This window comes from Eurytemora carolleeae, unplaced genomic scaffold, assembly GCF_000591075.1.
Source record: "Eurytemora carolleeae unplaced genomic scaffold, Eaff_2.0 scaffold180, whole genome shotgun sequence".
Classification (NCBI taxonomy): domain Eukaryota; kingdom Metazoa; phylum Arthropoda; class Copepoda; order Calanoida; family Temoridae; genus Eurytemora; species Eurytemora carolleeae.
The window spans coordinates 279,559-305,377 of NW_019396212.1; the positions used below are offsets into that span (position 1 = coordinate 279,559).

A 25,819-nucleotide genomic window follows, 5' to 3' on the forward strand; every position below is an offset into this window, starting at 1 on the left:
TAAAAGACAAAGATCTTAATCAGTTCATGTCGAACTGATTCTTTTACTAGATAACCTGATTTTATCTCCTCTTTTTGGAAGATTCAGGATCTAATATCCAGGAAATGATTTCTTTTGTGTAAATGATTTCGCGATTTTGTTCAGGAGATTAACACAACCCACTACAATACCTTCTCCCCATATAAAAATACTCAGGGCACATTTAACATGCTGTATCTAAATGTAGTATTAACTTGAAAACAAGCAAATTCATTATAATTGGTAAACAAACAAAACTAAACTAAGGAAACACTCGCACCACATGCATTACCTTCAAATTAAGAACCAATTTTTACATATTAAATGGTTTTAAACGTACAATGTAACATTAGAAGAATAAGAATCAGTGATAGTCAGAACAAGAGCATAGAACTTATTTGCAACCTTTAACAATGTTAACTGTTCCATCTTAAAATAGTCGGATTTTACCAGAATTATTTTTACTATAATTTCTTGGGGTGCCCATGGAACCTCACAAATATGATATAATAATAATCTTATGATCTTTTTCCTCATGAGATTATCATATTACAACTATCAATTGCCTACTAAATATATAATGAAGTAATATAAAACCGTAAAATACAAAGTTACCGTACTTTAAAGCAAGGAAGATACATCTAGAGGCAGAAATAAAACCCTGCCTGAGTAGCACTGAGTTTGTCTACATTTTTCGCAGAATTTGCAGTACACTTTGTTTGTAAACAAATAGATGGGGGTTCCTGGTGTATATTTCCTGTATCAAAGTACTGTACTGCATTGTGAACAGTAATTTTCTGCAGCACAGCTCGGAGTATACATTCAGAAGTATAAATCGTTAACATATTGCATAGTTATACTAATTTTGTGATATAATTACAAGCTCTTGTGATTCTGTAAATTAATGTATAATGTTATATTAAATCTGAAATCTAAAATCACAGCAAAAAAAATAATTCGTTCAATTTTCAGATAAAATGAGGTTTCATTGTTTGTCGGGAAACCCAAACAAGCCCTGTAGTATTATACAGTTTAAACAGGCAACAATCATGTTAGGTAGGGACCAACAACCCAAACAAGCCCTGTAATATTATACAGTTTAAACAGGCAACAATCGTGTTAGGTATGGACCAACAACCCAGACAAGCCCTGTAGTATTATACAGTTTAAACAGGCTACAGTCATGTTAGGTATGGACCAACAACCCAGACAAGCCCTGTAGTATTATACAGTTTGAATGTAATGACGACATTTTAGTAGTACTTGAGTGTATGTTGTTTACTAGACACTTCTTAATCAATAATGTAGTGAAATGGGTCTGTTTAGATTTATACAGATTTATAATTATTTTGAAGAAATGAATTACCTGTTTATAAATTATTGCTTATCAAAAATTTTGATTTGATCCAATCCAATGGATCCAATCTTAGTCTAGAATTTTCAATTCTAGAATTTTAATAAATACGAGGTATAATTTAAGAATTAAAGAGACTGATAGCTCAATTTCAAGTCACCCTTATCTAGACTTAAAAGTGTTTTGTTATGATAAAACCTTTATCTTTATGTTTTCCTGCAATTCAAATGCGCATGTCACTTTTGTAAAGAAACCACAATTGAATGTAATGTGTTTTTAAGATTATAGTTATTAATTATTAATTCATTATTAATCAGGCAAAGCTTTTAAGGGTTGTTGTGAATCGGGCATTGCACTTGAAATAACGCTTACAGTCTCGTTAAGAAAGGGTTTTTGAATTAAATTGGAAAAAAATTAAAATAAGAATCTTTTTACCCAGAAAAAAAAACCTTATTCCTAGAAGCCTAGTAGAATTACCTCGTAAAGAGAAGAGCAACATAACTAAAGCGTCGTGTTATGTGTGGAAAACATTTAAGTTTGGTAAATCAAGCCTAAATTAGAGTAAAATACTAAAAAAGATTCGTATCAAAATAAAAAAGATTTCAACTAAGTTTGATTTTTTTATATAATAATCTATTTTCTCAAATTGATGTAAATTTAGATTTAGTAGAAAGCTTTTCTCTCATCTTGTACTCAAGCAAAAGTCACTTTGGGTTCTAGGAGTAGGAGTAAGAATCTGATTTCATTTCGATTTCGATTTCTTTTTCGATTTCGATTTCTTTTTCGATTTCGATTTCGTCCCTAAAAATGAAAAGTATTTACTTAAAGAAATTAAAAAGAGTTGCCATTAATAAAAACAGAGAACCAATCTTTATATAGTTATTAGTCAATACATATGTTTTAAATCTGCCTTATTTTACTAACAGAAGAATAAAAAAAACTTTTAATGCAGATTTATTAAGTTTAGATCATACTATAGGGGTTCTTGGAGTAATCCAAAAACTAAATCTAAATAAAAGGTATCCCAGTTTTGAAATATTTTGTGTCTAGATTGCGGACTGGATCTAGGAACCCTGGAGAACTATCTACCTATCCCTCTAGTGAGCAGTGCCAAGGTGTACTCTCTCCCCCAGTACTCCGGGGGGGACAACAACCTCGGCTCCGAGCTCAGGGAGAACAATGGCAGAGTTTATATTGATTCAGAACCAGAGTTTCTTCCTCCTACTTCAGAGTTCTTCAACTTCAGGTCTTTATTCTTAAGGGGACTGTAGTCGTAATGTCGAGTGATTTTTCATATATAGAGTGGCATGTCTGATTCACGCCGGTTCTCTTTAAACTTGCGGCTGATCAAGAATGACTTAAATAGTAGTGTGTTTCATTTTTACCCTAAAAAATGAAAAGTGCAATCTCAAATACCACTTTAAGTGCCCGGGGTTGCCCGTGGAATAAAAAAAAACAAATATATTTCAGCGTTTGGGTTCCCTCGAAAATTGTCAGTCAATTTGGTCCAGCCGTTTGGCCAGCTATATATATATGAGCGAAGAACTTTATTTTATAGATTTTTACAATTATCACTAATATCGTGTGACATGTTGCCTTTGCTACAAACATTATCAAAATAATAAAATCTCTAAAGATCATAAATAATTTTGTGTTTTAGAGATATTGATGTGATCCTGATCTCCAACTATACTTGTATGCTGGCTCTTCCCTTCATCACAGAGAACACAGGTTTCAAGTAAGAATATAAAATAAAACATCAGTGGGTTTTATTAAATTGAAAAATATTTTCATTTTGTCAAAATCTTTTGAGCAGAACGGCTTAGACATTTCAAGGGGGTTAAATGAATTTTTACAAACTTGCATTGAGAGAAAAATGTTTCCGAGAGGGAGGGGGGATTCTTTTAATTGAATACACATTTTAAACTCATGCAACCGATCAAAATTAAGAAATTTTACAGAATAGCCAACAGAGAAGAATAGCGGAAGAATCATTTTCTGCATTAAATACTGTATTAATTACTAGTTGCTTCATAATGAAATTTTTTTTAAATCTGATAATAAAAAATTCAAATGTGTTTTAAAAAAAGGTTTCAAGTTATTAAATCTTGAAAATAAACTCACATCCTCAGAACAATCCATCTTTAGGTAGAATATCTAATGTCAATTGAATAAATTTATCCCAGAGAATTAATTGAAACATTGCAGAGAAGAATATTTGAAATAATCATTTTCTGCATTATATACAGTATTAATTACTAGTTGCTCAATATTGTAATTTTTAAAATCTAAAAAAAGGCAAAATAACTTATTTCTATTGGCTCTCCTATAATCCACACTAACTTATTTCAGGTAAAAAAGATTTGAAACTAATTAAACGAATTATTCCAGGGGGAAAGTGTTCGCTACTGAACCCTCTATCCTGCTGGGCAAAGTATTTATGGAAGAGATGATAGAGTTTCTGGACCGTGCTCCCAGGATTAATAAACCAGGTAGATATTTGTTAAAAGTCATTCAAAACGGAACCTTGAAACTACTGATCTGTTAAATCTTATGGTTGGTTTAAACCTAAACATTTAATACTTTGAATGGTTTTAAACAGTATCGTAAGTACAAAATAAATTGGACTGTAATGACTAATGATTCATTGTATTGTCATTATTATTATTATTATTATTATTTTCATGTCACTGAAAACTGAAAATGATGACAAATTTAAATGTTCTCTGCTTAAAGCTTACCATGTACTGAAAACCAATTTTTTTTATCTTTATCAAACTCTTATCTATTTATAAATGGAAGTATGGTATTCTTATTCAATGAAAATTGTTGAGTACTAAAAACCAGCTTTTTAAAAAATGAATGTTAATTGTAGATCGCTGGAAGCAATTCCATAAGCACCTGCCTCCTCCCATCTGTGATATGAAGAACGTAAACCATCTGAAGCAGTTGTACAACAAGGCGACCATCAACAACTGTCTCGCCAACGTCCAGATTGTCGGTCACAACGAGAAGACAGACTGTTTCGGACTTCTGCAGGTTAGATGGCAGGGTGCATCTATGTATATTGTATATATATAGAACTCAGGAACCCCTGAACCAATTTGCCTAAAATTATGATTATGTAAGTCTTAGTTGAAAGATTCTAAATTTATTTGGCTGACTTTTATAGGTAAAAATTAGTTTCCGAGAAAAGCTGCGTTCCAAAGCCGGTATTTAATTATATAAAGTAATATTTATATCCAAATAAACTTCAAAGAAAAAATAATTACCGTTTCAATACAATGTCCTCACAAACATTAAATAAATAAGTATATTGGAGCTTCATAAATGTTAAAATTTCTCATTTTAAGTTTTATACGCAGAAAGATTTTTGATGTTGACATCGGTATCAAAAAATGTCTCTCAAACCACTTTATACTGTCCGTTTTTCGATATGTCAAAAACTAGGTTTTTTTTATCCTCTGACAAATATCTTTCTAAAAATACGTTTTTTTCTTTAATTTGATTAATTTTCTTGGGATTTACTCATTTTTACGATTTTAACTTTCATGAACTGAGATTTTTACTTTTAAGACATAAAGATTTATTAAAAATTAAAAATTCTCGCTTACATTTGTGATTTGATCTTCACAAAAAAAGCAAAATTTTGAATGTTAAAAAAAAAATTAATTTTTTAAAAACTTATAAACTTTAGGACTAGTGCAAGAGTGATTGAGTATTTTCGTCAAAAAAGTGTCCCATAGTTTTACCCTTACTGAAATCAAGATTACTGTAAAATACAACAGATCTTAACCCATTTTATTTAGCGCTCAACATCTCTGATTTATTTTATTTTTTTTCATTATTTTCAATTTAAAACCTTTTAAAAATCTTTATATCTTGAGTTAATCCAAGTTCTGACAAAGAATATCTATTAGGTGACCCCCGTCAGCTCCGGGTACTGTATTGGATCCTGCAACTGGATCCTGTCTACTGGATACGAGAAGATCGTTTATATCTCCAGCAGTTCAACACTCACAACTCATCCTAGAGCCATTGATCAACTTAGTATCAAGGTTAGTTTAATCCTCACAACCCATCCTAGATCCATGGATCAACTTAGTATCAAGGTTAGTTTAATCCTCACAACCCATCCTAGATCCATGGATCAACTTAGTATCAAGGTTAGTTTAATCCTCACAACCCATCCTAGATCCATGGATCAACTTAGTATCAAGGTTAGTTTAATGGATCAACTTAGTATCAAGGTTAGTTTAATCCTCTCAACCAATCCTAGATCCATGGATCAACTTAGTATCAAGGTTAGTTTAATCCTCTCAACCCATCCTGAGACGTTTTTCTACATTAGCATTGTGCATAGCGGATAGAAACTTGGTTGAGGACGATTTAGGGATAGTTCTTTCTAGTGCTAGGTTTTTAAGGTCCTGGCTTAGAAATAAAAGCCCAGAAAATCCAAAGTGTAAGTAATGACTAAAAACACACTTCAGCTTCTGCCATTTTTAAAACTTACATTATTTGTTTTTACAGATTTTTTTTTATTTGTGAATACTCCTGAATTTTAATACAAAAAACAAAAACAATCAATGATGGTTTTCAATAATGTGAAATCTTTTTGTACACTACGGTCCCCTATATTTTTATATTAAGATTAAGCTAATACTAATAAAGAATATATTTTTATTAAGATTAAACTAATCCTGTTCTAATCTAGAATATATTTAAATTAGGAATAAACTAATCCTGTTCTAATTCATATATTTATATTAAGATTAAACTAATCCTGTTCTAATTCATATATTTATATTAATATTAAACTAATCCTGTTCTAATCTAGAATATATTTATATTAGAATTAAACTAATCTGTTCTAATCTAGAATATATTTATATTAAGATTAAACTAATCATGTTTTAATCTAGAATATATTTATATTAGAATTAAACTAATCATGTTTTAATCTAGAATATATTTATATTAGAATTAAACTAATCTGTTCTAATCTAGAATATATTTATATTAAGATTAAACTAATCTGTTCTAATCTAGAATATATTAATATTAGAATTAAACTAATTTGTTCTAATCTAGAATATATTTATATTAAGATTAAACTAATCCTGTTCTAATCTAGAATATATTATATTAAGATTAAACTAATCTGTTCTAATCTGGAATATATTTATATTAGAATTAAACTAATCTGTTCTAATCTAGAATGCAGATTGTATGATAATGACAGCTTTAACCCAAACCTCTGCTCTGATGCCGGACCCCATGATTGGAGATTTCTGCCGGATAGTCTGTGAAACCTTGAAATCCAACGGGAACGTTCTAGTTCCATGTTTTCCTTCAGGTGATTAAACCGGGAATTATAGGGACTGTTCAGTGTTTACTGTCAAACAGTTACAACCAAGAAATTGAGGAACAATTGTCGTTTTAGTTTTTATTAAACGTTAGAAATGCCATTAGTGTTGTTGTATGTCTACAAAAACAGTTAACTCAAATTTTGATTTGATATTAAATCCTGTTCGATATTTCTAGTTAAAAAAAATAGTGAAACGACAACTATTCAGGAGTGTATGTACTATGTATATTGTTTGAAAAATCCTCACCTCCCTATCTTACATTATTTTTATTTTAAGCTAAAAATTATATTTTTAGGTAAAAAGTTTAAAAAGGCGGTAGGGTGGGACGGACTTGCATGTCTTTTTGTGAATTTGCATGTCTTTGTTAACAGAAAAAGTGTACTGCAGATTATGGGAGGAATGTAAACAAAACTTAGCCAGAGTAGCACTGGCATTGTTAACACTCATCCAAAATTATATTGTAGTACACATTTTATTTTAATTTAAAAAAGGAAGATTCTTATTTTTTAAATATATTTTTTAGGGATAATCTATGATCTGTTTGAATGTTTGGCTGGACAGATGGAAATGAATGGATTAACTACTATTCCTCTTTTCTTCATTTCCCCGGTAGCAGACAGGTAAATTTAAAGATTTTTTACTTCCATTTTGTCAGTTTGTCAATCGGGGATATTTATGGAATTCGGGATAAACTAGCCTACAGACTAAGCTGCCTTGGGACTAGAATAAGGCCCAAGTCTTGAGATATGTTGGCACTCATTTTTTTAGAGTTGAGTCTTTTCTAAAAGTCGGTGAACACACCAAGTCGAGTCTAACTTTGAATATTAGAGTTGAGTCTAATGGATTTAGACTCGAGCCTAAGCTTTAAAATATCGACCATTATTTAAAAAAATTGAAGTTGAAATAAACATCTTCTCCTGTTCAGTTCAATGCTAAACCCTTAACTATTTAATTTCTTCCGAGATTCCAACTTTTGCGTAGATATTGTTAACCTTGAACGCTTGCTCTCGATATCCAATGTGGGCACCATTAAATCTTAAGATCAATTCTTGATCTCTTAATTAAGGATGCAACCATCATGGGATATCGGAAGAGGAATTAAATTAATCATTGGATCAATTCTTAATCTCATGAATTAGAAGAAAAAAGTTTAAAATATTTCTAGTTCTCTAGCCTACTCGAATATAATGGCTGAATGGTTGAGTGGTGCTAAACATAATAGAGTTTACCTACCAGAGGTGATTTTTTTATCAAAAAAAATATTATTTTTATTTACAATTTTATTTTTATTTATGTTTACAATAGGAACCGTTTATACATGGAACCCTGATCAGAAACGGAAGATTAAAAAGTTTTGCTAATCTCCAGGTACAATTCTTTTGTCAATCTTTGCCCTATTTTGTGTACAATCATAGAATCGTTGCCTCTTTGTTTTGTATGATCTTTGCCTCCTGATATGTGTACGATCTTTGACACTTGCTGTGTTAAATTCTAAGCCATCATTGGTCAAATTGTACAATAGGCCAATAGTCAAGAAGTTTAAACCATATTCAGAAAAATAACTTTCTTATTTTTGAACATAGAATTAGTTTCTTATTCAATAAATAGCTCATAAAATGGAAACAAAAGTTTTTAAAAAAATAGAGTTTATTAATAAACTTGATGTCCAAATAAATTAAGTTGGCAAATGAGTTTGTATCAATTAACATGCTTTTCTAATTTATGCTTCATTTAATGATAAAATATTGATCAATTATTTTTGTTAAATACAACATATTTGATTCAGACTGCTTTAAAAAAAATGTCGAGGCAATGAAATTATTTCGCAGATCAATTGCGTTTATACGCAATACGGTTAATATTTTTCTAATCTAGGATGAAACGATAAACTCTGAATACAGACAACCCTGTGTAGTATTCTGTGGACATCCATCCCTTAGGTTAGATTAGCAAACAGAGAAACTTCACACTTTCCGCAAACTTTAACTTTATTATTCTATCTTTGCAACCTAATGTCAACGTAAAAAACAAAATATTAATTAGTGGATTATTTACCAGTATACGATAAAATCATAAACTACATACTAGTCCTCTCGCAGGATTAGGTGGGCTGGGGTAACAGCCTAGGTTGCATGACGACCAAACTGACATGCGGCCTGACCCAGGTCGTACTTACCAGTATAAGATCCTTACAGGCCCCCTACCCCAAGGCTCGCATATTGTTATCTAATTGGGGTGCTGATGGGTCGGGTTACTCGTTTATTTCTAAGGTCACTTAAAGGAAAAATGAGGCCCTTTGTTATAAATAAATGTCGTAGACTTTTTATTTTCAAACTACGAATTCTACTAGATCAAATAATCAAAGTTGTGTGGATTAGAAAATTATAATTTGTAGTATGTGTTCACTATTCAGTTCCTTTATATATCAATGGATATATTTTTATGCTTTATTGTAATTTTCACAATTCTTTATCTTTGTCACCTGATTTAAAGACTAAAAATATCAGAATTAATTTTAGCCAAGCACTTAGTTTCTTTAATCGCTTAAAAAGAGAAAAATGTCTTTTGATGTTGAGCAGAAAATTAACATTCGTGTGAGTTAAAAATATATTTTTGAGAAATATTTTATTATTTTATTTAAATTCAATAATCATAGTTCTAAGGATAGGATTTAATAGATCTTCAATATTATATCTCCTTGGATCCGGATCCAAGTGGAAAATGATCAACAAAAGTATCAAATAAAAACATTGCTCTTAAAGGAAATATTTTAATTAAAGAGATATCATTGAAGTCAGTGCTCCGGATCCGCAAGAGTTTGGCTTCCTGGATCCGGATCCGGATCCAAGGGATAAGATATTAACCAAAAACGGCAAAAAAACTTTTTTACTTCTAAAACCCAAATTTGAACTTATAAAAAAAAAGAGATTATAAAAATTTCCTCATTTCTGAATGGTTCATCAAGTTTTAGGATAAAAATAAGCGAAAATAATATAACAAAAATTTGAAAATTATATTTTGTTAAAAAAAATTCAGTAAATCTTAAAGAAATGACCTGGATCCGGATCCATTTTTTTCCAGTACGGATCCAGGTTCCGGATTCAGATCAAAATCCGGATCCGAATCAAAATTAAATGGATCCTACGCACGGATTGAATTATTATCATTGAATTATTATTATTGAGTTATTAATTATCAACATTGAATGGTAAATCGAGTTTCTACATAAAAATTAGCGAGAAAAAAAAGAGGAAAAGTTAGGAAATCTGTCATTTATTAAATATATTAGCAAAAGTTGAGCTGGATAATTTGGACCCTGACCCACTTTTGAACTGAATGAAAATTTACATCTTATTATTATGTTGCAGGTTTGGAGATGCTGTTCATTTTATAGAGCTGTGGGGGAATAATTCAAACAATCTTGTTATATTCACAGGTAGCTGAAGATACATTAAGTGAGTGTTCGTCAATTTTAATGGATATCCTATTTGATAATTGTGATCTTAATAACCCAGTCCAACATATTTTAAACTGTTATTCTCAACAAGTTTGATTTGATATTACATCATATCATGCTAAATGCAAGGTGCAAGTTTGGGGGGGGGGATCAGATCCTTTCCTTATCTTATCTTGTTGACAAAATAAACAAAGCCTGAACTAATTGAGATTTATCGTTCGTTAACGAACTCTTACAAAACATTTTGCAAAGTATAACTTTTTAGATCATACCGTTTCAAATTTTAAAATACTTAAATAATGAACCATTGGCAAAGAGAATATATTTCAAATCAAGTTATAAATAGTAGATTTAGTTCAACTACTTGACACGAACGCCGTGTCAAATTGTAGAGAAGTGGTTCAACTTAGTGTACGCGGTTCAAGGTTGTTTCTTTATTAAATCTGGTCTCTGGTTTCATTTTTATTTCTGTTTCATTTTACTGTAAAGTAAAACTGATATTTGATTGTTTTTAAAAAACTTAAAGGTAAATTAAGCTTAAAATTATTTTGTTATAAATTTAAAAAATCCTTGATATCTTCCCCAGTACTGCTGAGAAAAGGGTGTTAACTCACTAACTGTTAAAGAGTGTCGTTTTGAATCGGGCAACTCGTTAACAATCCCTTAAAAATTTTTCATAAAAGCTTGATTGTTCTGAATTTATGTTATGTTTAGAACCCAGTGTTAACTATCTAGATGCTCTAGCTCCCTTCCAACCACTTCAGATGAAGACCATCAGGAAAACCGCTCATTTTCAAAACAATGTCTTTCATATTTTGAAATTATTTAAAATCTTTCAATTATCAATTAGATTATATTAGCAATGTGATATTGATAAGTAAGTCAAAATTTAATTCTGAAATCGATATTTTTTCTTGATTTACACACTCAATAATATTTTTCCAAAACAGTGCTTTTTTGAGCTGTTAAATTGTTAGTAAACCAATTGACACAAGTTTAAACTTCACACAAGCAAATAAACTCATTTTGGAGTCAAAACCTAGATGTTTAGTCATCCCAGAACAGTATTCTCATTCATCATCCACACCTTCACTTCCGCACAGGTATAGTGTTTACCACATCATCCACACCTTCACTTCCACACAGATATAGTGTTTACCACAGGTATAGTGAACCACTTCATCCACACCTACCTTTCCACACAGGTATACCACATTGAGTAGTAATTACTAATCATCCTCATTCAACACCTGCCATGACATTTGTGTCTTTAGATATTAATAACAATGAAAATAATAATCAAAGTGATAATCACATTCTATCACTTAAAGTGGTCTAGGGGTTCCAAATTGGGATATTTTTAGTTCTTCAGTGACCGATGGATTAAAAGCGGATTTTAAAAAATCATAAAAGGGAACAAAAAGTTTTTTAAAAATAATTTTTTTGTGTGTTTTGCTTATGAGTATTTGATGGCAACCAATATTAGATCTAGTAAAAAAGGACATTTTCTTTGTAAAAATTTAATTTTTATAGTATGAGATGATATAAATAAACAATCACAATTTAATGTATTCTCTAAACCCGCCTATCTAGTAGGGTCCGGTGTCATGTCAAAAAGTAGTTTAACTATTAACACTGACCGCCATTTTTGTTCAGTGACTTTTTGTATCCTTTGACAATTTTTTAAATAAACGCAATATTACTGTGTATAAATTCTTTAACATGAAGATCAGGTTTTTTTATTTGATTAACCTTGGGATTTGATTTAATAAAAAACTTATTTAGTTCTGAGATCAATCTTGAGCTTGGAATCCCCACCTTCACTTACAACAAGTTTGATATTCTTAAACTCCCGCTCAAGAGAACCTACGAGAACCTGAGTATTGACCCTGCGCTGGCCAGCACGCTCGTCCCAACGGAAGTAAGTTTTAAACGGGGAGTATATTTTTTAAAACTCAGCCCCCCTCCCCCCCATTTATTTTTAGTTTTGGAAATAAATTTTTTATCATTTATGGAAATTGATTGATTTATAGTGGAAAATACAAGATTTTTTTGCTTAAAAGTATGAAAAGGGTGAAAAAACTCTCCTGCTGAATGGTTTTATAACCTTATTGTATAAAATTCAAGTATTTTTACCTTAAGTATTATGTTATACCTAATTTAAATAATAGAAAATTTAACAGACTGGCTCAATTCTGTATTCTTAATTTCCATTTATGCTCGAGACCCAAGTAACCTAGGATGATCATTTTAGGAAAGTAATGAAAGTTTCTGAGTAGTTTTCTTTGATTGAGCCAGTTGTTAGCCATGATAATCCGGGAGGTGCCGACCATAGCACTAACGATCGGGATGTGCTTCTTCGAGCAAACTCTGTCCTTTTTACAGGATTGAATCCTGTGTACTTTTACGTTAAGTAAAGGGTTTTTATATAAAAAAACTCTCCTGCTGATGTCTATTTTTCACTTTTCTACGTCAAATCTTAGAAAAAATTATTAAAAATGTTCTTACTGATTTTTGTTGAAAGAGACCTGGCATACATTCGTCTTTTTTCTTGAAGGGACTTCGAAAGTAATTTCAAGTGAAATAGGAACTTGTCTGATTCATGAAGGCTCCCTTTAACCTCTATCTGAATAAAAATGAGTAAGATTTTGAATTCACTTTTCTATTTTGAATGGTGTAAAATTCGGATAGTTGACTTCCTGCACTATGCAGCATATATCCGCAAGCCACTTTATTTTATAGTGAATACATCACGGATAATAATCTTTTTTCGTCATCTTTTTTCTTCGTCAGACTAAGCTTTAAAGAGTACTGGACAAACTGTACATATAGAATAAGTTTACAGTCCCTTTAAATAAATTATTGCTCAGGTTAGACCCGGAGTAGCAATCGCTACAATCACTGGAAACCTGGTGGTTAGAGATAATAGGTTAGTTTGGAGTCAATAAATACAGAATTAAGATAATTTTTTATTTGAAATTGTTATTGTTTTAAAATGTTTTAAAATGTTTTATTATGATTTATAATGCAACAAAAGCTAAGATTATGTTCATAAAAGTGTGCGCAAAGCAACCCTGTAAATCTAGTTTTTTTAAATTCAAGTTTGTTTAAAAAAGGCCCCAATCTGAAAGCTTAGTTTCGGGTCTCGTTAGTCTTACCTCTATTCAAAACTAGGCCCAATTTAGCAAGTTTTATTGAAGTTTTTCAACTTGAGATGTAAGAATAGTTTTAGAAGGATAACCCTTAATTTATTAATATCAATCCGTTCTCCAGGTACACACTGCTACCCCTACCGGAGATAAAAACTGAGAAGGACGGGAAAGGTCGACCAGTCCGACTCCGGGAGGATTCTAAGACAGGGATTCCTCTCAACAAGCAGAAACCTTGTCATTATCTATACGGGAAACTAAACACAAATCAATTTGTTCAATCCCTAGCGTCGCAGGGGATTTCAGATGCTAAGGTAGATTATTAAAGTATTTTGGGCGATTTTATAAGAAAATTACAGATTTGTCTAAATATTATAAGAAATAATTTTTCAATATCTTTCCCAATCAAGTTGCGGCATGAAAATACTGTTGTAAGTCAAAGATCAAGAAACAAAATTCCTTTTTTGAATTAAAATATGTGACCTTCAATAATTAACCTTTTTTCTTCTTTCCCCCAAAAATCAACGTAAAAAACGTAAGAAAAGATATATTGCAGAAGTAGACAGAAGAACTTTTGTAAAAATTTTCTCTCATTTTAAGATTTTAGTTTTAATATTTAAAAAAAAAATGATCAAATTTTTATTTTAAGGTTGAAACTGGTCCAAATGGTGGATTTCCGGTTCAAATACATCTTCCGGCTGAGGAAATACTAATACAGGTACATTAGGGTACCCAAAAAAAGACCAATGTTTGATGAAATGAAGTGACATTTAGTCATACAATGTCAGAAGAGAAAAAATTGAGATTGGACCACTTGTCTGATATACCACTTGTCTGATATACTTTTCAGAAAACCCCCCAAAAATGCAGCTTTTCCTGAAAACAAGCATTTTTGACGGTTTTTTTTGGGCCTAACTCGGTCAATTTTGGAAATTTTTAAAAAAATTTAATGGATTTTATCTTTTTAGACGATTACGAAGCAAATGATAGATGACTTGATAAATTCAAGAAATATTGTTTTTGAGCAATGTAGAGATGTAGACTCCACGTTGCAATATTTCTGAAAAGTATATCAGACGGTCAAAATGGTCCGATCTCAAATTTTTTTTCCTTAATTTCTATGACTATATGTCACTTCATTCCGGTCTGCATTATCCACATATCCCAACTTGGTCTTTTTTGGGGTACCCTAAGGTACATTCTAGTGTACAATCTGTACATAAAAAAGTACATGAGTACATGACGTCTTAAAAAAATTTTTTAAGAAACACCATTTAAATGTTTTGATGAATTAAGTTTTATGAAAATGGAAAGAGAACTATCATGACCAAAAAATGAATGTCAAATTTAAAATTTAATTGGTATATTGATAAATACTAAAACTAGAATAATTTTCACAGACACAAGGTTACTCTTAAGAAAAAAAAATATTTTTAAATCTAAAAATTGTCCTATTCTTTTTTACAATTTGAATAATTTACTGTATTATTTTTGTTTGCTAACCGTACACCGTACACTGTACAGGTAGAGGAGAAGAGTACACATATCCTGTACGACCAAGCAGAGGGCAGTACAGCAGCGGATACAGAACGGCTGAGACAAATTCTGAAAGAAACTTTGCTTACGTGTATCTCAAAGTTCTAGGGATTTTATAGAAACCTCGGCCACATTCATCTCAAAGATGTAATGTCTTAGCGGAAACCTTGGCCACATTCATCTCAAAAATCTAGTGTCTTAGCGGAAACCTTGGTCATATTCATCTCAAACTTTAATAGATCACTAAATATCTCAATACTGAAAGTTTTATTGAAAATCTAAAATGCTTAAAACTTCATGCCTTTGTTAAACAGAAACTGTGGTTTTCAACATTTAAGTTATATTACTAATTATAATACAATGGTAATCTTGTTCAGAACCTAGTAATGTTTAAACTGAATTAATTTTTAAAATGTACCTTGATCTATTTTCATCTAAAAGATAATTTTTAACAATTACAAATTACTAACTCTAAAGCGAAATTTTTGTAATTTAGAAAAGAAGGAAGACTAGGGTTTTCTGGTTACCACTGGATGTGCATTGTATGATTATAAGTACCTAATGTGAAAAGAAATATTGAATCTATAAAACTTATATTCTGTACTCTGTATTAATTTCATAAAATGTGATAAATATAAAATATTATTTCAGAAAATGGGGGCAAAAGAAACGGGAATTAAACCAAAAGCAACCGGCACAAAAGGCAGAAATGTTGGAAGTAATAAACCAAATTTTACGGAGAAAAAGAAATTTAACGGTCCGAAGAAGAATTACACAGGAAACTTAAAGAAACAAAAGAACAGAGAAACTAAACTCAGGAAACAACTATTTTTTGCTAAATATATTTGAACGAAATTTTAGAAACTTTGAAGAGAGGATCGCTTGAATTTTCGATAACCGTCCCTTGCAGTTTTTCAACAATAATGAAGTTGATTCAAATATATAAAACAATAGTGTTCATGAATAATATTTTTTAAAGAAAACTTGATTTGCTGTAGTATCAGTTAAGTAGCATGTTTTTTTATCGGACATGATACTCTTAAAATAAAGGCAAGGGTTATTCAAATCACACCAACAGTCTCTATATTTTATAAGGATTGTTAGGGTAATTTCAAGTGACCCTCCAGGCAAAGACTGCAATGTCCGTTTTACAACAGTACACATTAATCTGATAAAATAGTTTTTCTGACACGCAAAGCAATTATTTTTAATATTTTCTCCATTGCTTCTTATAAGCAAGAAATGCGCACGCAGAGAAACCGCAAATGAAAATTAGCAGTTATAGAAACGAAAGCATGGATATCTAATTCATACTTAGGGTTTCGTTGTAAATTCGGCATTGCCATCTTTTTATAGACCCACTTGACATTATGCTTACAGTCCCTTTAAAATCGTGAAAAGTTCGATAAAATTATTGGTTGTTAGGATGGTGTTTAACGAAGGAGCCAGGAAGGAGTTTCTCACCGGGTTTAGGAGAAGGAAGGACGAGAGAAGAAAGAAAGCTCAGGAGGAAATAGAAACAAGGTTGAAGGAGGAAATTAAAAAAATCAAATCAGAAACAAAAAACAAGGTAAAAATCGAGTTATGCTTTTCTTAAGTATTTAATAAGGAAAAAGTAACTCAAGTTTCCTTTTAGAACACACTTGATAAAGAATCCTATATCCGTTTTTCAAATAATAAAAGAAAATGGTTGACTTCTTATTGAGAAATCGATGTTTGTCTTTTAATTTTTAGGATATTTGATTAATGATATGTTGATGTTTAATTAATATTTGATTGATTGATTTATTGATGTTTGATTTATTTATTGAAGTTAGATTGAGTTTTCGATGTTTGAGTAATTAATTTATTATATGATGCTAAATATATTGATTGATTGATTGATTGATTTGTTCAGTTGGAAATGGCAAAACAGAGTAAAGCGCACAGAATAGTACCAGAGATTGCTCACCTTATTGAAACAGAACAGACAGACACTGCAGTCACAGACTTCGGGTCTCACAGGTCTGGTACACAATATATACAATACAAATTCAAACATAAATCTCGGCCGAGCACCGCATATAGGGCTAGTGGGGCAGAATGTGTATATTGATTTGAAAATATTTATTTTTTGAAAAATTCATTTTTATTGAAGCTACTTTTTTGTTCATATTTTAATTTAACTTTTATTTGTTAATTTGTAATATTCTTGTTCATTGTGAGATTTGTATTTTGTGAAAACATATTTATAAAATGTTCACTTTCTTACTCCCAAGTTGCTCTTTTGAACTACTATACCTGGAAACACATGATTAGTGGTTGGTTGGTCGTTTGATCAGTAGGTTGGTTGGTTGGTTGATCAATTGGTTTGTCAGTTTGTTTTTCAGTTGGTTGGTCAGTTGGTTGGTCTGTTGGTTGGTCAGTTGTTTGGTCTGTTGGTTGGTCAGTTGGTTCGTGGGATAGATGATTGATTGACTGGCTGGCAGATTTATTTATGTACTGTTTATTTGATTGATTAAACATTATATCTATTTAGTGTATCTGTGACTACCCTGGATAGTCTGGAGAAGATGAATGCTCCTTGGAGAGCTAGTCCCGGGGTAATATTTTAAATGTAATAGGAATGTTTTTAAAAAAAGGAGGTATAAGCTGATATAGAACTTAATTCAATATCGATCGCTACTAATTTTTCTTTATAAAGAGAAAATGGTTATTTAATTATTTAGATATTTCAATTTAATGCATTCATATTTACTGTATAGTTGAAATTTTATAAAATATTTTTTTCATATAAAATGTACTTATAAGTCACGATTCTTTTGTCGCTAGGTGTTTCTGCTCTCAGTGTTTCATGGATTTCATATGGGAAGAGTGGGATTTATGTTGTGTTCAATGCCCCGGAAAATTCCAAAACAGAGAGAGCGGGATTGAATTTTGTAGATCCAGAAAAATAATTAAATTGGTATTTATTTATTGTTAGGTTAGGTTAAGACAATTTTTGGGCCGAGCGCTGCGGCCACATGTCTTACATTAAATATGCACCAGCTGCCAGTCTCTCTACGCAGGCATCTCACAGATATTTTTCTGGATCTACAAAATTCAATCCCCCTCTCTCTGTTTTGGAATTTTCCGGGGCATTGAACACAACATAAATCCCTCTCTGCCTTTCATTTGAAAGAGCCACCTAGCGGCCAAATAATCGTCGTTTAAAGTACATCGTATATAAAAAAGAATATGATGAAATATAAACTAGACATGAATAGATCGAATTGCATTTGACATTTAAAGGTTGTATTATCTTTATAATTAATATTAAATTTAATTGAATTATTGATGATATCGAATTATATTTGAATTCAATGTCAGCCAATACCCCATTTGATTTTTCGCGAACAAGCCCTTTAAGAATTGAGGAAATATTTAAAACCTCCAAAAAGAGGTTGCGTGAATATTTCCCCCTATATTCTAAAATTGTCAACTATTTTCTATGCATCAGGAGGATGATGATGAGGACGATGACGAGGATGAAGAGCCTGATGTAGAAGAGGCTGAAGAGGTTCCTGGGATGTCCCTAAAGTCTGCCCCCGCCACGAGGATCGTGAGCGTGGTGGACCCGAAGGAGCGGAAGCAGATCAACAAGGCCGCCATCAAGGAACTTCAAGCCTCGAAGGCGTTCAAAGCGAAGGAGAGAATACGTGCTAAGAAGCAGAGCACGGTTGCCAGGTTCTCCAGGGGGAAGAAGTTGAAAAAGAAGAGAGACAGAGTTCATAATCCTAAAAAAATTGTTGCCTAGAAAATAAATTTTTTATCAGAAACATTTTTAAAAGAATGAAAATGATGAATGCAGACAATTTAGCAGAGTGAGGGATTCCTTAGTAATAAGTCTAAATGTATATAGTTTTTGAAACATTCATTAGTTAACTGAATGAAAAACTGGATTTTATTTTTGTTATCTTCGTTAATGAAGTAAAAGAATTTTACCAATCAGTTGATTCTACAAAACTGACAGTTTTTACCTAATAGCTTTGCCAAGTGTGAAGATTTTAGCGATTTTTATGTTAACACTTTTTTACTAACCCGCTTATGAAATACAAGTATTGAGTAAACATAAAAGGTAATTGACAGGTTTGCTTAAAAATTATTGGAACTTTTATTTTTTTTTAAATTATCCATTTTTCTTACAGTTTTCTTGGTTTCTCTGGTTCTCATAGTTCTTGGTTCCTCAGTTTCTCATAGTTCTCTTGGTTCCTCTGGTTCTCATAGTTCTCTTGGTTCCTCTGGTTCTTTTAGTTCTATTGGTTCCTCTGGTTCTCATAGTTATCTTGGTTTTTCTGGTTCTTATATTTCTCTTGGTTCCTCTGCTTTTCATAGTTCTCTTGGTTCCTCTGCTTTTCAATAGTTCTCTTGGTTCCTCTGGTTCTCATAGTTTTCTTCGTTTTTCTGGTTCTCATAGTTCTCTTGGTTTCTCTGGTTCTCATAATTTTCTTGGTTCCGCTGTTTCTCATAGTTCTCTTGGTTCCTTTGTTTTTAATAGTTTTCTTGGTTGCTCTGTTTCTCATAGTTTTCCTGGTTTCTTTTTTCCTCTGGTTCTCATAGTTCTCTTGGTTCTTCTGGTTCTCATAACTCTCTTGGTTCCTCTTGTTCTCATAGTTCTCCTGGTTCCTCTTTGTTCTCAAAGTTCTCTTGGTTCCTCTGGTTCTCGTAGTTCTCTTGGTTCCTCTGTTTCTCATAGTTCTCTTGGTTCCTCTGTTTCTCATAGTGCTCTTGGTTCCTTTGTTTTTCATAGTTCTCTTGGTTCCTCTGGTTCTCATAGTTTCCTTAATTCTTCTGGTTCTCATAGTTCTCTTGGTTCCTCTGTTTCTCAAAGTTCTCCTGCTTCCTCTGTTTTTCATAGTTTTCTTGGTAGCTCTGTTTCTCATCGTTTTCTTGTTTTCTCTTTTCCTCTGTTTCTTATAGTTCTCTTTGGTTCCTCTATTTCTCTTGGTTCCTCAGTTTCTCGTAGTTCTGTTGGTTCCTCTAGTTTCCATAGTTCTCTTAGTTCTTCTGGTTTTCAAAGTTCTCCTGGTTCCTCTGGTTCTCATAGTTCTCTTGGTTTCTCTAGTTCCCATAGTTCTCTTGGTTCCTCTGGTTTCAAAGTTCTCCTGGTACCTCTGGTTCTCATAGTTCTCTTGGTGCCTCCTGTTCTCATAGTTCTCTTGGTTTCTCTGGTTCTTATGGTTTGTTTCGTTCCTCAGGTTCTCATAGTTCTCTTGGTTCCTCTGGGTTTCAAAGTTCTCCTGGTACCTCTGGTTCTTATTGTTATCTTGGTTTTTTTGGTTCTTACAGTTCTCTTGGTTCCTCTGGTTTTCATAGTTTTCTTGGGTGCTCTGTTTCTCATAGTTCTATTGGTTCCTCTGGCTCTCATAATTCTTATGGTAACATATGTTCTCATATTTATCAATAATTTCTTGGTTCACATTATTCTTCTCTAGTTCTTATAGTTCTTTTGGCTCTCATAATTCGGATGGTCCTCATGAATCTCTTAGTTCTCGTGGTTCGGTTGGTTCTCATGAATCTCTTGGTTCTCACGAATCTCTTGGTTCTCATGAATCTCTTAGTTCTCGTGGTTCGGTTGGTTCTCATGAATCTCTTGGTTCTCATGAATCTCTTAGTTCTCGTGGTTCGGTTGGTTCTCATGAATCTCTTAGTTCTCGTGGTTCGGTTGGTTCTCATGAATCTCTTAGTTCTCGTGGTTCGGTCGGTTCTCATGAATCATTTGTTTCCTCTGGTTCTTGTAGTTATCTTGGTTTCTCTTGCTCCCAATAATTTCTTGGTTCTCAAAGTTCTCATTCTTCTCAAAGTTTTTATTCCTATACCTCTCTTGTTTCTTCTGGTTCTCTTAGTTTAGCGGAGTTATTGTTTCCTTTGAAGAATTTTACAGAAGTAGTCGATGAATTAGTATTAAACGACTGGAAAACATAGCTTCAATAGTCACGCAACCTCTCTACTATCTTGTGTAGCTAGAGTTATAGCTTGAATTAAATAGTTGTTTAAATCCCTTGCCTTGATTAAATAAACCCAATCTAAAATTTATTTTCATGAATTGAATAATTCTAATTTAGAATTATTTAGATTATTTTAAAATTCGAATGTTTTTAACATGTTTGTAAATTATGGAAATAAACTTATTGTTTCTGAAATAAATAAGAACAATTTGTGTTCAAACTTCAACTAAAAGTTAACTTGTTGGAAAACGATTTAAAAATAATTTTCCTTTTGAAACCATTTTTGAAAGTTTAGATTTAGATTCCCGTATCGAGACTTAGTTGGTTCCGCCCAGACTAGTCATGTGTGAGGCTCTGTAGTGCACACACACCTAGATTCAGGCATATAGGCTTACTCCTCTACCCCCACACTATACAGGACCCTTCCGGTTATAGTTACATCCGGAGAGATCAGGGTTTTCTCCGGTGATAAAGTCTTACTCCGGAGAAAGTTTGGAATAAATGATCTGGAGCTGATAAATCCAGGTTTAGAGAAACATGTGTTTATGATACATCCGTTACATCCGTCCTATCTAGCTCCATAGACAGAAATAAATCCATCCGAGACACTACCTTTAATACATGTATTCCACATGCCCTAGTTACATTGTGCTTCATATCTACCGCTAAAACTACACCCCTAAAAGTGGAAAAATCCTGCCTCAAAATTCGCTCCACTTAATCTAGTCAACTACATTCTTTTAAGTCATAAACCGCTGGTGGAGTTAATAATGGAGAGACATCTTCTCTAATTGTAAATAGCAATCTAGTATTATTCGAACAAAATTCAAAACTACTCCATAGACGGAGCCATAGACCTGCTTCTTTAATCTCAGCTTTTAGCTCTATGGTTCCTATTCATTCATGTAACTGCAGATAACTTCGTTATTTTCTAGAATTCCCCGTACGTAACAGTAGACTCCAAACCAATGACGGAGAATGAATCCTAGTGAAGAAATCCGGAGCTTGGAGCAATTCATTCCGGAGCAGAGAACTCTCCCCAACCTATCCTACCATGGGAAGGAGCAGGGAGGTGAAGAAGAGGAGGGGGAGAAGGGTCAGTACAGAGAGCAAGGTTTTCTCCCGTACAGAGAGGTTCGAGATCTACAACCAGATCCTGGTCGTGATCAGGGCTGGTGGGGAGCTAGACCAGGACAGATTAAAGGAGAGATCACGGAGAGGATCGGATATTCGTATCCTAGACCAGACCTGGAGAACCCAACCAGGTTTCCTCCAGGATTCAACAAGGACCAGGACGAGGTTCTAGTGAGGAAACCCTGGAGAGGAGAAGGAGGAGAGGAAACCTTGGTCCGACGGGACGAATTGAAGAGTGAGTACGGAGAAGCTCCGGGTCCTGCTGGAGTAGGAGAATATCCTGTTGGATACACTCATCCTTACTATCCTCATAACTACCATCCATATTATAATCAGGAATGAGATAAATTCATCACTGTTTTTCTTTAAATCTGATCTTCATAAACCTTTTGTCTCAAACTTTAATACAGGGTTACCCATAAAGGATGAGACTTCCGAGAAGACGACTTTTCCGCCTTCGATCTTACAGGTTCCCTGCACCTGTAAACTTGTTACTCTTTTTTTCTCATTTAATACTCCAGTAAAAAGACAAAAAGACTGAATTTATTCTCGATCGTTAAATAAAAAGAGATTCAGGTTGTCATCAAAGTCTGATCTATTGTAGGCAGACCTGTATCATAAAATAGACCAATAACATGGTTTTGTTTATCTCAAGATGTGTGTAGGATGGAGCTGGTGTAAATCTAAATATTAACGTAAACTTTAATATTTATCCTACAGGTAAAAATAAAACCTTACAAATTAATCTATTTAAAGGAAGAGTACAGTTTACAAAATGTTTCTTGAAAAGTTACATACTACAAAACAACCATATCTTGACTGTCTTAGCAATCCAGAGAGACTCATTTTACAAAAGTTAATCAAAGTTATCTAAAAATGATTTATATTACAGGATATCCTCCGTCAGAATATGGATACAGTCAATACTCTGGATACAATAATCAGCTGTACGGATACAATGGATACAATCCTTACTCCTATCCGTCCTACCCCGCCCTCTCCTCCTACCCCTCCCTGCCCCCGGTATCCCCGGGCAGGGTGGAGGCGGAGCCCCCTGAGCCAAGGGTTCGTAGAAGACGGAGAAGAATGGCAAGGAAGGTTCTGGTTCACACTTGCAGTTTCTCCGGGTGCAACAAAACATACTCAAAATCCTCACATCTCAAGGTAATACCGGAAATCAAACAATTTTGAAATATCAGCAAACTTCAAGTTTAGAAAACTTTCCATAAAGATTAGTTTAATTTTGAAGAAGAAAAAAATCTTCTTTATTTTTTGTTTTCAGGCACATTTAAGAACACATACGGGAGAGAAACCATTTTTTTGTACCTGGAAGGTGAGGATATTATTATTATTATTATTATTTTAATTTTAAGTGACACTCCATGCAAAGACATCAATGTCCTATTTACAACGGTACCCTTGAAAGCTTTGTCTGATCAAGTATGAATTGATATCAATGTTTTTGTTTCTCTAATCTGTTTGTTTTCATTTGTGGTTTTTTTACGAAAGTGACTACTTGCGCATTTCTTACTTTTAAGAAGCTATGGAAAAACTCATAGAAATAAACACTGTTCAAGTTAAAAAAACAACTATATCTTTCACATATTTTTGATCAGATAAAGGTTTCAAGAGTACTGTTGTAAATCGAGTATTGCCATCTTTGCTTGGAGGAGGGTCACTTAATCCTTGCTTATCTTATTCAACCTTAAAGTTAATCAATTTTATGCATCTTTTATTTAGCTTCAAAAATTTTGAATTGAAATTTTGCTGCACTTTCCTCTTAATAGTTAAGTGAGGGGTCGGGAAATGAAAATGGGTTTTAAAGAATGACATAATTTAATTTTTAATCAATTAGAACTGTACATCGCTATTTTCGGCGTTTTAAGAAGGTTAATATGATTTTGTTTTCTCTATAAGAAATATAAGATTGATAATAGTTTAACCCCTCCCCCTTTTTTTCGGGAATGCTCCGTTAAAAAGAACTATAAATTTAATTCCTATATGTGATAGCTGTATATAAAACTAAATTTGATAATTATATTCAATAAAATGATATTTAACAATTTTTGAAATTAAACTCTTTAAGGGGGTGTTCTGCATTTTTTAACGGGTACTAAATGAAATGAATGAAAAATAAAAAATTAATTAGAACAGAAGAGAACACTTAAGTCGTTATATAGAGAACAAGATTAAAAAGTTGCACTTGTTGCATTTATATAATTAATATACATATATTAGTTTAAACACGCGCCTGCCTCGCGTTATATTACATCCAACAAATTAATATATTTAATACAATGTATAAAGACGCAACTGGGTTTTTTTTCATGGGTAAAGGGAGAAGAAGTTAGAATTCAAATCATTAACAATTAAATTTTAACCTTTATCTGATAGATAATATGGAAGATATCGTCGTTCTTATGGCTTAAAAATGTTTAAGTCTGACTAATTTTTTCAATGTTTCTGTGACAGAAAGCATATCTTATTCATTATTTAACATTCTAAGCTTTTAATTAAGGCTACCATGTTGATTCGGCCATTAAATGTATATAGAATTTTTTGAAAAGATGTCAATAGTCTCTTAATGCGATCTATCATATTTTCTTAACTCAGAATTTGTCGCAGAATCTAATCTGTCCATTTTCTCACGAAGCTCTAGTCTACCCCTCCTCCAACCCCTACTCTACAAATATGTCATAATCCCGTCCCCAGGCCTACAATCACGCTCACATCCTGCAAACCTTCTAGAGAGTCGAATCCTCGCCTCTCATTGGTCGGAGCTGTGACCAATAATAGGCGAGCACTGGCGGGCACCGACCCGTAACTAAAAGGCCCAACCCACGCAAGTTAGCTACTATTGTCTGGATATATACAAATTCCCTTTTGTCCGGAGACAAACAACACGATTGTAAAACTTCTTTTCAAACCAAAATCTCTAAATCTAAATTGGTCCCAATTAACAATAAATATTGTCGATTAAAAACTTGAATTAATTAAGTTTAAACCGAAATGTTTGGTAAGCGGAAAAAAATAATTAAAATCTGATTCTCATGGACTAAACTTATATATATTTATAAAACTATAAAACAATAAAATCAGAGTAGTATCAGTTTTTTCATATTTATCAATACAAATCGTTTTAGATCTCTCGATCCTCATCAGTCAATAAACAATAATAATATATAATAATAATATAATAATAGTATATTGAACTATTACAGGCCTGTCACTTGTCTTAATTAAAACTTTATACTAACGCGCGCATGGCTCTCCGCATAATTAAAACTTACTTTACTAACGCATGGCTCTCCGCATGATGTGTACAGAGTTACCCCCAAAAGATGAGACTTCAAAGACGACAGTACAGAATGTATACTGTCTGTTTCCATCTATACATATGACTCCACGGTGCAACTGTAAACGTATTTCTTTGTCAAATCAAATTAGCCCCGAAAAGACGATTTAAGACAAAATATTAAATTAAACCTTGTGATCTTTATATTTTTTAGTTTCAGGTCGTTTTTACAGTCTCATCATCTGTGTGTAACCCTGTGGAGTTGGGATCAAAAACTGTGGAAAAGGAAATAGACATTTATACACATTTCATGTATTTGACGTGGTAGAAATACATCAAATAGTTCTATACAGGAGTGGAAAATCAACCAGAATTAAGTTAAGATTCAGTGCTCACAATTGCTGTGTGTTTCAAGTTTAATGGAATATTCAAATTTCAAAATCATAACTTGAGTCTAACAGTCGTTTCTCTATTTCCTTATATATATGTATTTTTGTTTTTTACAGATTGACTGAAAGACTCAAGAGGTTGAAGAACCAAA

The 25,819-nt window shown here is 32.5% G+C and overlaps 3 protein-coding genes and 1 long non-coding RNA gene across 4 annotated transcripts; 3 read left to right on the forward strand and 1 right to left on the reverse strand.

The window, feature by feature from the left end:
* Position 1: 1 nt before the first annotated feature.
* LOC111698283 (integrator complex subunit 9) lies at positions 2 to 15,295 on the forward strand. Its single transcript, XM_023468570.1, has 19 exons — positions 2 to 1,074; positions 2,423 to 2,618; positions 3,033 to 3,110; positions 3,764 to 3,864; positions 4,248 to 4,411; positions 5,293 to 5,430; positions 6,590 to 6,728; positions 7,265 to 7,361; positions 7,907 to 7,979; positions 8,047 to 8,109; positions 8,617 to 8,681; positions 10,110 to 10,177; positions 10,913 to 10,976; positions 11,176 to 11,301; positions 11,984 to 12,119; positions 13,069 to 13,127; positions 13,472 to 13,661; positions 13,997 to 14,065; positions 14,872 to 15,295. Exons 1-19 carry the CDS (start codon positions 996 to 998, stop codon positions 14,989 to 14,991), a joined length of 2,025 nt encoding a protein of 674 aa, XP_023324338.1. The 5' UTR covers positions 2 to 995; the 3' UTR covers positions 14,992 to 15,295.
* A 167-nt stretch (positions 15,296 to 15,462) lies between these two features.
* Positions 15,463 to 18,680, forward strand: LOC111698284 (nucleolar protein 12). Its single transcript, XM_023468571.1, has 5 exons — positions 15,463 to 15,701; positions 16,309 to 16,453; positions 16,781 to 16,887; positions 17,402 to 17,465; positions 18,362 to 18,680. Exons 1-5 carry the CDS (start codon positions 15,538 to 15,540, stop codon positions 18,656 to 18,658), a joined length of 777 nt encoding a protein of 258 aa, XP_023324339.1. The 5' UTR covers positions 15,463 to 15,537; the 3' UTR covers positions 18,659 to 18,680.
* Positions 18,681 to 19,157: 477 nt separating this feature from the next.
* Positions 19,158 to 19,784, reverse strand: LOC111698297 (pre-mRNA-splicing factor 38B-like). The gene has a single exon (XM_023468591.1). The coding sequence runs from the start codon at positions 19,782 to 19,784 to the stop codon at positions 19,158 to 19,160; it is 627 nt and encodes a 208-aa protein (XP_023324359.1).
* Positions 19,785 to 22,638: 2,854 nt separating this feature from the next.
* On the forward strand, positions 22,639 to 23,317 carry LOC111698287 (uncharacterized). The gene is made up of 3 exons (XR_002764503.1): positions 22,639 to 22,703; positions 22,876 to 23,147; positions 23,266 to 23,317. It is a non-coding gene; the product is annotated as an uncharacterized LOC111698287 (long non-coding RNA).
* Positions 23,318 to 25,819: the final 2,502 nt, after the last annotated feature.